At 44.3% G+C, this 18,305-nt stretch overlaps 1 protein-coding gene across 2 annotated transcripts in view; it reads right to left on the minus strand.

Moving 5' to 3' along the window:
• Nucleotides 1-18,305, minus strand: part of LOC134536242 (spondin-1) — a 46,628-nt gene that overhangs the window by 20,637 nt on the left and 7,686 nt on the right. For both annotated transcript variants that reach the window (XM_063375938.1, XM_063375939.1), the window contains 7 exons: nt 17,018-17,273; nt 16,086-16,227; nt 13,003-13,209; nt 11,869-11,992; nt 10,977-11,107; nt 10,228-10,459; nt 3,656-3,827 (listed from right to left, as the gene is read on the minus strand). In XM_063375938.1, the coding sequence (XP_063232008.1) occupies nt 3,656-3,827; nt 10,228-10,459; nt 10,977-11,107; nt 11,869-11,992; nt 13,003-13,209; nt 16,086-16,227; nt 17,018-17,273 (1,264 nt within the window). The remainder of the gene's footprint in view (nt 1-3,655; nt 3,828-10,227; nt 10,460-10,976; nt 11,108-11,868; nt 11,993-13,002; nt 13,210-16,085; nt 16,228-17,017; nt 17,274-18,305) is intronic.

The raw sequence follows: 18,305 nt of genomic DNA on the forward strand, positions 1-18,305 counted from the left end.
TTTAAATGATTTCACCAAGGCTATGCTATTAGAGCGACACTGGATACCACCATCAGATTATGTTTTCCCTCACTGTATTGTTACCAAGAAGGGGAAAGAGACAAAGAAGTATGCCCAGAGATCGCATTTGGAAAAATTTCACTGGCTCGCGCTTTCGCACAAAGATCAGGGACTTTATTGCAAGTACTGTGTCCTTTTTGCTGCAGGCTCAGGGGGTGGCCTTCAAACCAACACCCCTCTTAGAAGGATGGTCAAGGAACCTTTGAAGTCCTTCGATGATCTGCTTGGAGAAAAAGGATCTCTTATGACGCACCAGCGGAACCAGTATCACCAGTGGGCTGTTGAAGCTGGAAAAAACTTTCTTTTAACATATCACCAACCATCACTCGAAGTTGCAAATCAGGTTTGCTCACAAAGAGAAGCGAAAGTTAAAGAAAATCGAGAACGTTTACGACCAATTGTCAGCACCATCATCTTTTGTGGTCGTCAAAATATTTCCTTGCGTGGCCACAGGGATGATGGAGTCTTACATGAATACGGTGATGGTCCCAGTACTAATGTAAAGCTAATTGCGAATAATGAAGAGGCCAGTTCTGTAGTGAAAGATGATGGGAACTTTAGAGCTCTCTTGCGCTTCAGAGTTGACTCTGGTGACTCAAACCTATGCCGCCACTTGGAAACTACTTCAGCTAATGCCACATACATAAGCAAAACGACACAGAATCAACTTATTGATATATGCAAAGAAGAAATACAGGAGTCGATTTTGGCTAGAGTGAAAGAAGCAAAATTCTTTTCTGTTTTATTTGACGAAACAACTGATGAGTCACACATTGAACAGCTAAGTATCTCCTTTCGTTACCTTCACAATGGATCGGTTAGAGAGGACTTCATCACATTCTGTAATGCATATGATATGATTCGCTCCGAAGATGTTGATGGGGAGACTCGTCTAACTGGCATCGCCCTAGCACACATAGTTCTTGATCTCTGCAAAAAGTTTAATGTAGATATGACAAACTGTGTTGGAATAGGCACCGATAGTTGCTCAGTTATAGTTTCTGGAATGAAGGGTGCAGTTCATGAACTTGCCAAAACAGCCATTCATGCCAAACATTGTCCTTGTAATAACCATTTGTTGAACAATTCACTTGCACGATCGTCTAATGTCGTACATTGCCGCAAAACATCAGCGACAATGAAGAAAATTGTGTTATTTGCTAATGCCTCGGCAAAGAGACATGAACTCTTTAAGAAAGTTCTAGGTGGGACCTCACTGCAGGGTATTTTCGAGACACGTTAGGTGGAGAGGCACGACGGCCACTTGCAGTTCCAGGATGACACACTGGTAAAAATTTGTGATGCTCTATACGAGATTTCACAGTGGAAGGACAGCAAAACTGCATCTGATGCCCAGTGCCTTCGACATGCTCTAATCAGTCAAGAGTTCATTGTTTCTTCCATATGCCTGAGTGATGTATTAGGTAAGTTTAGAAACACTTCATTCCCCTCTTTCTGGTGCCATATTTTATTCGGGTGTGATTTCAATTTTGCAAGTTTTTTTCTTTGTCTTTGTACAGGAACAACTGTGTCACTAAGCCGTTTACTTCAAACACACACCTTGGATTTGAAGAGGGCTATGGATGCTGTAACAGACACCATTAGTGTCCTGGAGAAGAAGAGACAGGAAGCCGATTTAGTTTTTCAGCAACTATTTGCTGAAGCAGCAGATCTTGCACGAGAGTTGGATGTGGAACTGAAAACACCACGTATTGTTTCACGGCAGATATATCGTGAGAATTATTTTTCTCAACCAAATGTAGCTCAATCCCCTGAGGAATACTATCGAAGAGTAGTTTATATTCCCTTGTTGGACAATATCATAAGTGATTTGAAGGCTCAGTCCTGATGTCATGGATATCTTCAGTCTGGGAATACTCTTGCCTCGCACAACCTACACTGAGGAAGATCTGGAAGTTGTGCGAAAGGTAGCAGAGATGTATAAGCAGCTCCTAAATGTGCCCGTCTTCACAGTCCTGGAGGAGTTCAAACTTTGGGTCGCCAAATGGAAGCGCGAATCTGGGGGTGTTATTGAAATTCCAAGTGCTCTGCCTCATATCATTGATTTGTGCGACACAGTAATGTACCCTTCTATCAACAAACTTCTTAAAATCCTAGCTACGCTACCTGTTTCTGTAGCAACCGCAGAGCGTTCATTCTCAACCCTTCGTCGCCTCAAAACATGGCTCAGATCAACAATGGGAGAAGAAAGACTTACTGGTCTCGCATTGCTGCACATCCACAAAGACATTCAGCTAGACATTGAAGCAATAATTACAAAATTTGCAAAGAACAGCAAAAGGCGTCTTGAGTTTATCCTGTAAATATATACATATCAAACCAACATGGCAATCATGGCATAATTATTTATTTACAACCAAATGTTCCAAACTAATTCAGATTGACATCACAACACAACTGTAGTGCTGTGTCCTGTGTAGTTGGTTGCATTATGCATGCTGGACAATTCGTTCTTTGAACATAAGAAACCTTGATAGATATCATTGGTATTGAATATCAACTTAAAGAATGTTAATATTTCTACCAGCAGTTTATTCAATGTTAAGATACGAAAGCTTCTTAAATTGCACCATTTTGCTCCTTCAAATCCACATTTTTGCGGGGAAAGACCCCCGAACGAGCGCTTCAGTTTTGGGGTTTGGTGATAAATTAGACGGTGGTGACCCCCCCCAAAACAAAAGTCTAGATCCGCCCCTGACTGAGTGTAGCTTGCTGTGTCACGGGCTCTTAATTATACCGTTTAATATAGCGGGACTTTTCATTTTGAATGCTTGGTATGCTTTCGTAAATGACTATTTTACACATAAAGTCATAAATATCTCAAAACTCAGGATGGAATTTAAAACCCTTTGAAAAGTGTTATGGTTTTTATGCATATTGGGTGACAGCCGTTTTGACTATGGTTGAAGGTATGGCAAAACTAAGTGCGGCTGAATGGAATAACCAGTCCCACAACATTGTTTGCATGTTGAGGCGGCCAGCTCTCCAGCACGAGAGTCCAAACTGTTTTGAGGGATGGGTGAATCCGCACATGACTTAGAAACACACAACTTGGAACAGTCGCAACTTAAAATTCTCGAGAGAGAGAAAAAATCCCACGTAACTTTGAACAGTCAAAGTTAGAACGACCAAAACTTAAAAACCACATATTACACCGAAACACACAACTTGGAAATGCCGCCACTTAAAAAAAAAAGAAATCATAACATAGAGCTATCATAACTTAGAAACACTCGATTTAGAATAGACATAAATTAGAAGTCCACAACGCCGAATGACACAGCTCAGAAATAACGTGAGTTAGAAACACGAAGACTTGAAATCACACAACTAATAGTTATCATGACTTATAAACACACATCTTAGAACTCGGGTGACTTGGAAACACACATCTTAGAACTCGCGTGACTTCGAAACACACATCTTAGAACTGGCATGACTTGGAAACACACATCTTATAACTGGCATGACTTGGAAACACACATCTTAGAACTCGCGTGACTTGGAAACACACATCTTAGACCTGGCAATAACTCGGAGAATGACGCAGCTCGTGTGTTGGCGAGTCACTCACGGGCACTCGGGCAGGGCGGCCACACACATCTCCTTGGACACGAGCTGGCGGTTGCATCCCAGCATCTCGGCCTTCTGCGGCATGAGGTAGGCCCGCTGGCGCATGCGCAGTCCCTTCCCGCAGGACACGGAGCAGGCGCTCCACGGAGAGTAGTCGCTGACACCGCACTCCGCTGCGCACACCACGTCACTCCGTCTATACGCTGTCCCACGCTTAGATTCACACAACCCGGCCTGCCGACGGTCAAAATATTAGTTTGTATGTTATCGCTGGTTATAATAACATTGAATATTTTTAAAATGCACATTTTGATTATTTTTCTAAGTCCATAAAATAGTGTCTATCACATGGCCCCCACAAGGGTGGGGCTGGGTGGACCCCTGGGTCCAGGGCCCGGGCCCAGCCCTGTTTATTTTTTAATGTTTAACTATTATAATTTTTTACAAACTAGAAAAAACATTGTAAACATTTGGACATGTTTACATGTTTATAATTATTGTTGTATCTTAGCTTTGTATTTTGTGATCTAAGTAAGAGTAACTATACATTTTTATGTAATGTATGTAAATGCTAAATTGTACATGGTGCGACGACCCAGAGATATTCCATAGTTCATCAGTTGACATTGATATTTGGGATGTTATTCTTCTTTGTTGAACATTTATTTGAGATGTATTGTTCCGTTTATTACTGACTTCGCATCATGTAGTTACTGTTAGCTATGGTCTTCGAGTATTGAATTCTCACCAGGTAAGAAAAGAGGTTGTTTAATTATTCTTCCTAGCTGAGATGCTCGCTGGTCGGCATTTTCGGGAGGAACGAGGGACTTAAGTTTTGAACTGCGGAGCGAATGGACGTTCTCTGTGCGTGTGACAGTTCCTGGGTTCGGGAATTGCGCGCAGAGGACAAGAAGATACGTGGCTACCGCGTAATTAGTTATTTTTGAAGTCTGATTCTTCGTCATGCAGACTATAGGGAGTCGCATTTCGCATTTAAGTTTACTACCGCGTCGGGCGAATATCCGTCCTTGCAAGACTTCCGATCATCTTCATGCTGCAGTTCCTGTCTGCGCTGGTGAGACCTGCCCAAACTAAATATTTTTCAGCACACCCGGAATGGCGTCAACAGTAGCTGTCATCATCAGTATTGCTACTGGATCGTAGTTTAGACTTTTATTTCACAGCAAGACTGCTCGTATATCCTGGAAAGCTGAGGACGAGATCAGTGGTCCAAGAAGAACGGAGTTTCAACTGCCCTCCCCTGAACTAAGCCGGACTATTTTCTTACGAATAACTTATTTATTAGCTAGATGCTCATGAAATTCAATTTAACCCTGAACATTACTGGCATTAGATATAGGTATCAATGGGTCGTCGCGTGCTAGGAAAATTTGTATAAACTTTAGAGTTATCAAAGTTATCATTTTTTTTGTCTTATCTCCTTATAATATTACTTAATAAACTATGATGAATTTAAATGTTGTAAATTTATGAACCCGTATGATACTAGATCACACACATCCATTAACATCACAAAATAAATTAAAATATTTAATTACAGATGACCCATCAATGTGGAGCGGAAAGCAGTAAAATCTAATTCCAATACATTAAACACAATAACGTGGGTCTGAAATCTAGCCTAAATTTGATAACATACTGAATATTTCATAAATAAAAGCTTAGTTTCGATCTATAAAATAGTAACAATAATTATACCCTGTATTTGCAGGTTAAATAACATTCTAAAATGAGTGTAGATAAGAAATAAATAACCATGCAATTATAATGTAGCACGTGACAGTAAAATAAGGGGGGGGGGGGGGGGGGTTGGTTCCTTAGATAATGGGTGCAGGGCCCGTACTCGAATGTGAGGGCCATGGTCTATCAACCAAAATTTCAGTCATTCTGAGAGATAAAAAAAAAATCGTCTGTGTACTCGTATACACGTGTTAGTTAAACATCTATGACAATACTAAAATATTAACCTGAAACATTTTTTTTAACAGATAATAATGTCACATGGTATATGTTTGTATATTTATTTTTGCTCAAACTATTTAAATCAGGCTGTAAATACTTCCTGCAAACAAAATCTTAAACTTGATTTTACATTTACGTTCTATCGTGTGCTTTGTTCAAACCGAGTCAACATTTTAAATATTAAACGTAAAAAAAATGTTCGAATTCCAATCAGTTGAAACCAAGATGGCGTCTTTCAGTTACGTTGCCTTAGAAGTTGAAATCAATCGTTTTCAGATGATGCTCTTGATGTAATACAAGCAAATTTATTTCCAGAACTTTAATTCCAAATTTTTCGTTACACTAAATCAAGGACAGCATTTATAGGAGATCGTGCATTGGAAAGAGAGTGTATTTATAATTATAATTCACACTGCAAACTAAGGGTGAGACACATTATAGTCATGTGCACTGTGAACTCCGCAAGGATATAGATATCTTAGCACAGTTAGCATTGCTGTGCAGCATTGTTTAACATGTCCACCTTATAGTCACTTCGAGCATTGGTTATTATAAATTATCCAAGAAACTCGCTAAATGTGCGGGTTTTCCGAATAACAAAGAGTAATCGGTTCTACCTCTCAAAACAAAATCTATGGTTCGTTAGTCAAAAATATTAATATTAGAAATAAACACTATGATAAAACATTCAAAATGAAAAGTACATTTCTTGAACCAATTTTTATTTTCAAAACATAATTTATACCTATAATATCATCGGTAATAGGAGAAAGACAAAAAGACTTAGTATACCTTATATTTGTCAGTGTTTAGTTTACATAATTTTCTATATTATCTATATATATAAATGATATGTTGGTTTGTGTACACTTGAAAAACTCAAAACGTTCTGCACCGATCAAGCTGAAATTTTACCATTATATACAACCCGTATCGAGGAATGTTTTTATCTACTTTTCACGTCAGCAACATACCCGCGACCGCGTAAAAGTAACTGCGCCATTTTATTAATGTGTTTTCTCACCAATATAAATAAAAAACATGCATTTTCTGTTATGGAAATGTTTCTCCATGCCAAAGGATTTCTCTTAGCAATGGAAAAAACTAAGTCAAGTCACAGAATTGTTTATTCTGTGGTCAAGTGAAGCGAGCGGGAAATGGCTATATACAAAGAGAATGCTTTTATTGTGATGTGCAACAATTAAAAAATGACTAAGCGTAGCTACCGGTATGGAACTAATTATACAATATGAATGAGGTACTTTAGTGTGATCGTGTCTTGATTGAGCTGCGCCGTTATCCAAATCGTAAGTAGAGGTTATGTTTTGTATGGATCTATCACCACTTGATGTGGGATTGCATGTAAATGGTTCTAGGTTATTCATTTTTTGAACTCCTTAGACCCTATACCTTTTTTTTTTTAAATTTTAATTTAATTAATATGTTCTAACACCAGTAACAACAATTGCATCAATCATTGCAGTTGACTACGAATATGCGTGTCCAGTTGCAGAATGATCCATCAACTGAGGTATTCTCACGACAGTTGCTGAAAATTGGAAACGGACAGCTGCCAGTCGAAGAGACGTCTAGACGAATATCATTTCCCGATCATTTCCCGATCATTTTTGTAATTTAGTAACATCGAAAGAAGAACTGATAGAAAAAGTATTTCCTGACATTCAAAAAAATCACAGAAATCACGATTGGCTCAGTGAAAGAGATATCTTTGCCGCAAAGAATAAAGATGTCTATCAACTTAATAATGTTATTCAATCCAGTATTCAAAGTGATGAAATTACAAAAAAGTCGATAGACACCGTTGTGGAAGCAGATGAAGTAGTTAATTATCCAACGTAATTTTTAAACTCACTTGATCTGCCCGGGATACCACCACACATACTTAAATTGATAATAGGTGTGCCAATTATCCTCTTGCGGAATATTATTCAGCCAAAACTGTGCAACGGCACGCGACTTTCAGTTAATAAATTAATGAATAACGTAGTGGAAGTAACGATTTTAACGGGGCCTTTTAAAGGTGAAGATGTCCTCATTCCTCGAATACCCATGATCCCGACCGATACACAATTTCAATTTAAAAGATTGCAATTCCCAATTCGATTGGCATTTGCAATCACAATCAATAAAGCTCAAGGTCAATCTTTAGAATTGTGTGGTTTAGATTTAGATGCGGATTGATTTTCACATGGACAACTTTATGTTGCGTGTTCCCGAGTTGGAAAACCAGATAGTCTTTATATCTACGCATACAGTGGAAAAACAAAAAATATTGTATATCCACAAGTATTGCAAAATTAAACTTATATGAAATGTATTCTTTGTTTTGTTTCTCATTTCTCAACTATCAAATCACAATGTGCCACAGCGAAGCGTGGTAGGGTACAACTAGTATTTTATAATTTTGAAATACAATTCGGTGGCCCTTGAGCATTCCAGGATTCGCACGGCTCACTTTTAACCACCATACTGACGTCCTCCTACGTAAATTAAGGTATTAATTTTCTGAAGGTAATGTTACTGTAAGTGAGGATGTAGATTCAGTGGCTGCAACAGAAGTGAGGTTCAGAGCTAGGCAGGAAGACAGGGAGATACCAAGGAATATGCCTAGTAAGAGGCCAGGAGTTAGGCCAGGAAGACACCCAGGGAGATACCCAGGAATACACCTAGTAAGAGGCCAGGAGTGAGGCCAGGAGTGAGGCCAGGAAGACACCCAGGGAGATACCCAGGAATACGCCTAGTAAGAGGCCAGGAGTGAGGCCAGGAAGACGCCCAGGGAGATACCCAGGAATACGCCTAGTAAGAGGCCAGGAGTGAGGCCAGGAAGATGCCCAGGGAGATACCCAGGAATACGCCTAGTAAGAGGCCAGGAGTGAGGCCAGGAAGACGCCCAGGGAGATACCCAGGAATATGCCTAGTAAGAGGCCAGGAGTGAGGCCAGGAAGACACCCAGGGAGATACCCAGGAATACGCCTAGTAAGAGGCCAGGAGTGAGGCCAGGAAGACGCCCAGGGAGATAGCAAGGAATACGCCTAGTAAGAGGCCAGGAGTGAGGCCAGGAAGACGCCCAGGGAGATACCCAGGAATACGCCTAGTAAGAGGCCAGGAGTGAGGCCAGGAAGACGCCCAGGGAGATACCCAGGAATACGCCTAGTAAGAGGCCAGGAGTGAGGTCAGGAAGATGCCCAGGGAGATACCCAGGAATATGCCTAGTAAGAGGCCAGGAGTGAGGCCAGGAAGACGCCCAGGGAGATACCCAGGAATACGCCTAGTAAGAGGCCAGGAGTGAGGCCAGGAGTGAGGCCAGGAGTGAGGCCAGGAAGACACCCAGGGAGATAGCAAGGAATACGCCTAGTAAGAGGCCAGGAGTGAGGCCAGGAAGACGCCCAGGGAGATACCCAGGAATACGCCTAGTAAGAGGCCAGGAAGATGCCCAGGGAGATACCCAGGAATACGCCTAGTAAGAGGCCAGGAGTGAGGCCAGGAGTGAGGCCAGGAGTGAGGCCAGGAAGACACCCAGGGAGATAGCAAGGAATACGCCTAGTAAGAGGCCAGGAGTGAGGCCAGGAAGACGCCCAGGGAGATACCCAGGAATACGCCTAGTAAGAGGCCAGGAGTGAGGCCAGGAAGATGCCCAGGGAGATACCCAGGAATACGCCTAGTAAGAGGCCAGGATTGAGGCCAGGAAGACGCCCAGGGAGATAGCAAGGAATACGCCTAGTAAGAGTCCAGGAGTGAGGCCAGGAAGACGCCCAGGGAGATACCCAGGAATACGCCTAGTAAGAGGCCAGGAGTGAGGCCAGGAAGACGCCCAGGGAGATACCCAGGAATACGCCTAGTAAGAGGCCAGGAGTGAGGCCAGGAAGATGCCCAGGGAGATACCCAGGAATACGCCTAGTAAGAGGCCAGGAGTGAGGCCAGGAAGATGCCCAGGGAGATACCCAGGAATACGCCTAGTAAGAGGCCAGGATTGAGGCCAGGAAGACACCCAGGGAGATAGCAAGGAATACGCCTAGTAAGAGGCCAGGAGTGAGGCCAGGAAGACGCCCAGGGAGATACCCAGGAATACGCCTAGTAAGAGGCCAGGAGTGAGGCCAGGAAGATGCCCAGGGAGATACCCAGGAATACGCCTAGTAAGAGGCCAGGATTGAGGCCAGGAAGACACCCAGGGAGATAGCAAGGAATACGCCTAGTAAGAGGCCAGGAGTGAGGCCAGGAAGACGCCCAGGGAGATACCCAGGAATACGCCTAGTAAGAGGCCAGGAGTGAGGCCAGGAGTGAGGCCAGGAGTGAGGCCAGGAAGACGCCCAGGGAGATACCCAGGAATACGCCTAGTAAGAGGCCAGGAGTGAGGCCAGGAGTGAGGCCAGGAGTGAGGCCAGGAGTGAGGCCAGGAAGACGCCCAGGGAGATACCCAGGAATACGCCTAGTAAGAGGCCAGGAGTGAGGCCAGGAAGACGCCCAGGGAGATACCCAGGAATACGCCTAGTAAGAGGCCAGGAGTGAGGCCAGGAGTGAGGCCAGGAAGACGCCCAGGGAAATGCCCAGGCAGACGCCCAGGCCACTCACGCCGCACGGTGTCCTCGGTGTTCTCTGCCTCCTCGACGGCCTGCGCCAGCAGCGCCTCCTCCCCCGGGTCGGCGCAGCTCCGCGGCACCACCGCCTCGCGCGTCACGTACAGGCGCGCCACCGGCGCCATCTCGCGTCCCGAGGGGTCGTAGAAGGGCGCGCGCGGGTCCTCGGGGTACATGGTGGTGATGCGGAACATCTTCTCCAGCGGCACCGTGGGCGAGTTGGGCGACTGCGGGGGGCAAGACAGCGCGCGCCGCCTTTAGACGCGCGGGCAGCTACTGCCGCTGTGAGCCGTACTGGGACACTGTCTATGGTCTCCAAACCACTTGGCTGCAGACTCGTGTCGGGATCGAACACACGGCAGACTTTCATACTGACATAAACTGGTTCTAGATCCTGAACCAATACAAATAGGTGTAGGAAATCATCTGAATAATTTTATTAATGTTTAAGTCTCGTCGATAGCATGGTAAACACAAACGAAAATGTAGAGCACTATACATCATGTTATCTGGAGAAAATTTTAGTTATGTTTTCAGTTATTTGAGGGAAACCATGGCAGATCTAACTCAGAGTGGTTGGGATTCAATTTCGTATCTTCTCAAATGTGACTCAAAAAATGGCTTAACGTTTCTACTTTAAAGTTATGAGTGAAACGTAAGCTTTCTTTTCTAAAAACCAAGCATAACAAAACATGTTTTTTTTAACAGAGAAAATGAACACCAGTGAGCACAAAGCTGGTTCACCATGTAAGTGATGCCGCTGTCAGTCCCGGCATCGTACGGGAACAGGTCCACCACCCTGGTCTCTGCCCAGGTGCAGTCCTTCTGACAGAGGTCCAGGCCGGACACGCCTACCACCCAGTCAGGAGTCGGTCCTGTCGACAGGAGCAGCACTGGGCAGTCACTACTCAGTGTGTTTTTAAAACATTATCCATGACATATAACGTAGACGTACAGTTATTCCCGAATGTATCGTTTGTTGATAAAATAAAAATAATAAATACCAACTGAAATATAAATTGTAAAATTTTGTTATAATTTCAGAAAGCAAATGAACTACTAGAAAAAATATATATTTCTGAGTGTATTACAGTTTCGAATACTAACTTTGATTGGTGGGATGAACACAAATCATAATCATCTCCTGATTACTTGATGCACGAAGGCACTGTAGCGACCACTCACAGATTATTCCGATCTTACGGCCGGCATTCTCGCGTTCCCCTCCCACATATGCGCCCTAATAGGGTAGGGTGAGAGTAACGTTCCAGTTCTCATTTAATAGCATTCCAGAGGTTATTTAAAACAGAACTGTTAGGGATCGCTACCTGTTGTTGATCGGGAGGATATTACAGCTTCGGCAATGACCAGCGGCTGGGGCCACCAACCCAGCATAGTCGCCGCCTCAGCCCCGTACCTCGCTCAGCTAATCAGACAGTTGGCTGTTTCCTGAGCCCTGAGACCTTATAGGCACTGCTGGCGCCTACCCTGATCTCCCCAACCTCTCACAATTTCAATCTCTTAGCTAACAGCAGCATACGCCTGGTTCTGCGAAGTGCTCAGCTGTGAGGCAGTTCAGCCAATCAGCAGCCGCCACTGTCTCGACGCGCATGGACACTCGGCGAGGAACACTCACCGAACATGGAGGCGATGGAGAGCAGGGGCCTCCGACGGTCGACCTTGAAGTTGGAGGTGGTGTTGGAGTTGACGCGGGGGTACCACAGCCCCGCCGCCTTGATGAGCGTGCGCAGATGCTTGCTCTGCACAGGGACATCATTTAGTTTAATATTATTTTAATGTATTCTACTAGGGCTTTGCTTCTCAACAAATACAAAGGACACGATGAACGGGAATCGAGGAAAGGACTCGTCCGTGTCTCATCGTGAGGAACCATCCCAGAAATATTCCTGAAGTATTTTACTGACCATGGACAAGCGAAATGATAATCTTGGACCGGAGTTCTGAAACGGGCTATCTCAAATGCACCACCCCGCAATATTTCATGAGCTTAAGTCCAAGTGTATCCCAGCAGTCGTGATCATTTAAGGTTTTAAAGGCTGGGACCGTCGGAATTGCCACTCGGTGCTCATAAATAAGTCAGGTGTCAAAGACCACCGAGTGCAGTGTCCTTGTGCAAGCAATGGTGGCTGAAGTACTGGGATTGGCAATGCTTGGATAGCTCCTCGGATAAATGAATTTTAAAAACGTACAGCTAAAAATTCACTGAAATATATTTATTGGTAAAAACCAAAATTATGAACCTACAGACTTCCAAGAGTTAATATGGTGACAAATAAAAATATAAAATGTAGGTACATCAAACCAATTTTCTTGTAGCATGTAGTTTTTTGACAAAATTGTTATTGTACTGTTGGAATTCCCTGTTGAAATCTGGTGGTGCTAGGTTGCAAACAAACCTAATCCAGAAATTTGTTCCGTCCCTAGGTACATTTCTTGTAGCACATGAAAATTTTACAAAATTTCAATTGTGCTATTGGAATTCCCTGTTGAAATCTGGGGGTGCTGGATTGCAAACAAGCCTAATCCTGAAATTTGTTCCGTCCCTGGGTACATTTCTTGTAGCACATGAAAATTATACAAAATTTCAATTGTAGGCTTACCTGGCTTACCTACTGTAAGAATTTCCGGTTGAAATCTGGTGGTGCTGGATTGGTAACAAAACCTAACCCAGGACTTTGTCCCGTCCCTCGTGTGCTCGAGTCCCCGAGAAAGGCCCCTCCCCCCTGGCCCTCCTTGCACGTGATCGCACCTTCGCTCTGAGCTCCGTCTCCATGCCGCGCACGGACCCCCACTCCGCCAGCTGCCGGAAGCCGTCCGACGCGTACTGGCCCTCGCCCCAGAAGCTGAAGTTCTTCTCGTGCGACGCGCCGATCACGTCGCTGAAGTGGGTCAGCCACAGCGAGAAGGGGTAGTCCTTGGGGTGCGTCCTGTTGGACCAGATGCCCTCGAACACCATCTGCAAGAGGAGACACAAGTCTTCCGTCAGACTGGTTTCTTTGGCAGAGACCTCCGGCTCTGACCACGGCCAGTTTCCGTGTTCCAGAAAGTCCACGTGAAACCCTGCAACTTCTTCCTGCAAGTTATTTTCGGGTGAAATATTGCGGATGTACCATAACACAATGACTGCGTTCTCGTCGGCCAGACGAGAGTGGAGCTGGCCTTTCTCAATCAATGTTTAACGATATGCTGAAGACACAAATAAAACACATCGAAGGTTGAACAGTCAAATTGTTCCCACCATAAATCAATACTATACATTTAATTCTACCTAATGTGACTCTACAGCACTGCGAGTACATGAATAATCGTGAACCATTATCAGCTGTTTCTCATGCTGGGAGCTTGACAAGTCCCTTATGGCAATGGCCTCGGCTGGCACCCCTGTGATGTCAGCAGACACCATGTTGCTTTGAGCCCCTAAAGAAACACTATAACCCCGTCGTGGTGCAGGATGTGAAGTTGTACTACCGCCGATAGATGGCGGTTAATAGCAACCACGAATGGACTGTGGTAGTGTTATGTGTCGTGGCCTTCCTAGAGAGAGCTTTAGAGGACATACCACCCCAGTCTAATGCTAGCTGCTGACATCTCCACTAGGTGACCACGCCACTGGATTATATAAAGGGACACGTATTTGGCTTCGACCCCACAGGGTCAGCACACCTGAGAGGTACGTATTTTCAATTTGGCTCAGTCTTACAGAGTGTGTCGAGCTGAGCGACGGGAGAGAGTCCCCCATCTTGGAGCCCGCGCGGACATTGCTGAAGGTCACGAAACTCGCAGGGCGAGTCATCCTGCCAACGAGATGCGTGGACCAGACTCGCGAAGCGAGTCCGAAGTACAGACAATGAGGCGAGTGGAAAACTTTTCTTACCCGCTGTAAGCGATAACATTCCAAGCCAAGCCGAAAACATCATACTCGTTTTGTTTTTATGAGCACTTTTTTGGAAAGGGGCCAGCTTGGAAATTTGAAATTTAAAAAAAAAAAAATTAAACTGGCTTTATGCTGGCTAAACGGATAATGCAAAGGGCTCTTTCACTAATGCTGGTATATTGGCCAGCTCTTGCTGTTTCTTTCTGAAGTGGCTCGAAAAGACACCTCTTTTAGCCTCATCACATCACTGAGTCACGGACTTTATAATTACGTGTTCATTACTGTGGATAACTTTCCCGTGCCTCTGTAACCATCTGTTACACTTCATGACCCATCACGCAAATGAACTCGTCGTAGCTGATGTTAGTAGAACAGCTGACCTGCGCGCATTTCTCTTCCCCACCGTTTCCCCCCACTCAGGCATGCACAAACGTCTGCCAGCACCAATATGTTAACTCAAAGAACAAGGTATGCTTATGTTTCATATACTCAATGGATGCTTTAGACTCCAAACATTTTTAAATAGCTTTTTTGGGGACTTGTAGACTTGGTTGTAAATTAAAAATTTTATATTTGCTAGTATGCGCCTTATGTGTTACATCATAAAATGTACTTCTTTAATCAACCTATCATACCAGGATTTATCTATAATTATTATGGTATATATTTATGTGCTGCAGCACTTTGTCATTTTGAACCTTAGTGGCCCAACTTCAATACATGCTGGTGATGTTGCTTGAGACTTAATTTGATTCTCAGTCCTCAGAGTAATTAAATGTTGATATATTATAGATTACTTTAATTTCATTCTACGCATATTCTGGTTTTAGCCACTTCTGACTCAGGTCGACATTAAAGCCCCCTTTAACGCCTCACTGAAGTATTGTGGTATTTCCTCGCCAGTATCTGGACTGAAGCATGCAACACCAGAAAGTAGTAAGGAAGGCGGAGTTCATTTGGAATTGTTTAAAAGGACTTTATAAATTTGGCTAAGGATTTATTAATAAGGTTATGTGTTTGTAACCAAATTGCAGGTATTGCAGAACAGGGCAATGCGAGCTATACTGTTGAAAGATAGGTACGAGAAAATTGATGTTAAGCTAGAGGAATTGTGTTTGCTAAGTGTTCAGGAATTTCTCTATTACAATTGTATGATTTTTATATTTAAGATTAATATTGGTCTTGCCAAAATATTTAAGCCATAGGTTAGAAAAATATTCAAATGTACATTCTTATGCCAGACGTAATTGCAATAAGTTCCATTTGCAATATAGGAGGACTGCTTCAGCTCAACAGTCAACCTATGCTAAAGGTCTCCAGGAATACAACAATTTGCCAGTTTACATTAGAGAATGTCCACATTTAAAAATGTTCAGGAAACACGAAACTATTTGTTATACAAAAGACAGCAATGACTTGAATACCAACTTAAAAGTCGGATGGTGTTCATATGTATACCAAGGTGATTTTGTATGTATACGATGTTATAATGTTGTCAGTATTGGATGTATGAAACCTATGTTTTATTTTTATGTGATTATGTTAGCCTCTGTGCTATTAACAACAACCAGGAGCGCAACAACAAGGGGGGGGGGCAAGGATATTTTGCCCCCCCCCCCCCTCTGAAACCATGAAGTGGGGGCAAAGAAAGTGATGTGTAATCAATTTTTAGATTATAAAACTGCTTAAATAGGACCATTTTCCACCTTGAAATACAAATTTTCCCGGGGGAGGACCCCCGGACCCCCCGCTTCAATAGGGGGGATCGATGATTCTTTATAAAAAATGTATATTGCCCCCCCCCCCACCCCTTTTGGAAATTGAGTTGTTGCAACCCTGACAACAACAACAATAAACATTTCAGTCTCCTGAGTTCTCGCGGAACTGCAACCCACACACGCGAGGGGCGGAGCACCCTGGAAACAGAGGTCCCTGCGGGTGCGCGATGACCCCCTCACCCGGTACTTGGCCTCGTCGCAGGCGCAGCACTGGGTCGAGTCCTCTGGCTCGTCGTCCCGGGCAGTCGTCAGCTCGCACAGCTCGCGGCTCAGCGCGCCGTCGTCCGCGAACCAGTTGTTCTGGTCCTCCAGCACCATGGCCCTGCGACACCGCCTCGACTGCTCGCGTCATCGCAGCGAGGAACAATACTGGCCAGGTTTTAATTCCAATCATAATCTTTCAAAACAAAAAAAAAAAAAATTGGTTGTCGGTAAAGTCGGTTTACGGACGATAGTTTAACGTGACAACGTCCTAACAAAACATTGATGAAATGATTGCATAATTTTAAGAATAAAATTGAATCACTTTTACTTTAAATAATAAAAGAATAACATGAAATTATACTAGTAATCAGATTTTTAAAATGCAAGAATAATTGACCTTTATTGCCGAAATTGCTGTTGTAATAAGCAATGAAAACCACATTAACTTTTCACTTCACTTTATAACCAGTCGACGAAACAGTTCACATGTGTGTAGATGACTTTTAATTAATTTTTAAAAACTGGCGTTCAGCTATAAAGCTTAAATATAATTATGAACGAGTTTTCATATAAATAAAACTGTAAACAAATAGCTATCATCAATTATATGAATCACCATAATTTTTTAGTCAATTGTAACATAACCTATTATTACTGCACTCGCCGACAGCGTAACGTAACACAGCGTAACGTAACACAGCATAACATAACACAGCATAACGTAACACAACATAACGTAACACAGCATAACGGGACACAGCGTAACGGAACAATGTGCGTAACGGGTCAAATTTTCGTGCGTGCAGCCGGCGTTCATCGATTTATTAGACGTTGTCATGTCAAAATCGTTGGCCTATGTTCGCACGCTACTCGGACACACAGGACACAGGGCAGGGAAGGAAGCGCACCTGAAGACGACGCAGCCGGAGCCGCGCGGGGGAGCCACCCACATGACCTGCACCTCGCTCTTGGGCAGGTCGCTGGCCTCGGCCACCGTGTTGACGCACAGCTCGTGGAAGGCCGTCAGCTGGTCCCCGAACAGCTGGAAGCTGCCCACGCGCTGCGGCGAGGCCTCAACCCCGGAGCTGCCCAGCGGCTCGGCGCTCAGCAGGAAGCGGGAGAACTGCTGCAGCAGGCCGTGTGTGCGCGACCCCAGCAGCGACACTGCGCAGCCAACACCACCACCACCTCTCTGCACCAACACCACCTCTCTGCACCAACACTGCCTCTCTGCACCACCACCTCTCTGCTACCACTACCACCACCTCTCTGCACCACCACCTTTCTGCACCAACACCACCTCTCTGCACCAACACTGCCTCTCTGCACCACCACCTCTCTGCTACCACTACCACCACCTCTCTGCACCACCACCTCTCTGCTACCACTACCACCACCTCTCTGCTACCACTACCACCACCTCTCTGCTACCACTACCACCACCTCTCTGCACCACCACCTCTCTGCACCACCACCTCTCTGCACCACCACCACCTCTCTGCTACCACCACCACCACCTCTCTGCTACCGCTACCACCACCTCTCTGCACCAACACCTCTCTGAACCACCACCACCTCTCTGCTACCACTACCACCACCTCTTTGCTACCACCACCACCTCTCTGCATCACCACCACCACCTCTCTGCACTACCACCACCTCTCTGCACCACCAACACCACCTCTCTGCACCACCACCACCTCTCTGCACCACCACCACCACCACCTCTCTGCATCACCACCACCACCACCTCTCTGCATCACCACCTCTCTGTTCGGTTACATCGCTGTGTTCGCCTTTGCGTCTCTTTGTTGTCGTGTGTTGTCCACATTATCTGTTTAGTATCACCGTTGGGTTAGTCCGTTTGGTCGCTGTGACTGGGTAGATTTTGTTTTTATTTACTGTTATTGTTGCAAGTCTCGCAGTTATCGATCCCATTGTGTTCGTCTGAACTGTTTTTTTTTTCCTGACATTCGTTCCATGCAATTCTGTGTGCTGTATATGCATTTTAACATATGACAACGGCTGACTGCGGCTTGATTTCTACGTTTTTTTTTAATATTTGTCTTTTTTGTCTGTTAATGAGATATTTTATGACAGAGTAACCAGCACTAGCGTATGTCCAACAAACGTTAGAGGTCAGACCACTCATCCAGGCCTGTGATCACACCACACACACACAGGCGAGTGATCACA

This window comes from Bacillus rossius, chromosome 10 (assembly GCF_032445375.1).
Source record: "Bacillus rossius redtenbacheri isolate Brsri chromosome 10, Brsri_v3, whole genome shotgun sequence".
Lineage (NCBI taxonomy): Eukaryota > Metazoa > Arthropoda > Insecta > Phasmatodea > Bacillidae > Bacillus > Bacillus rossius.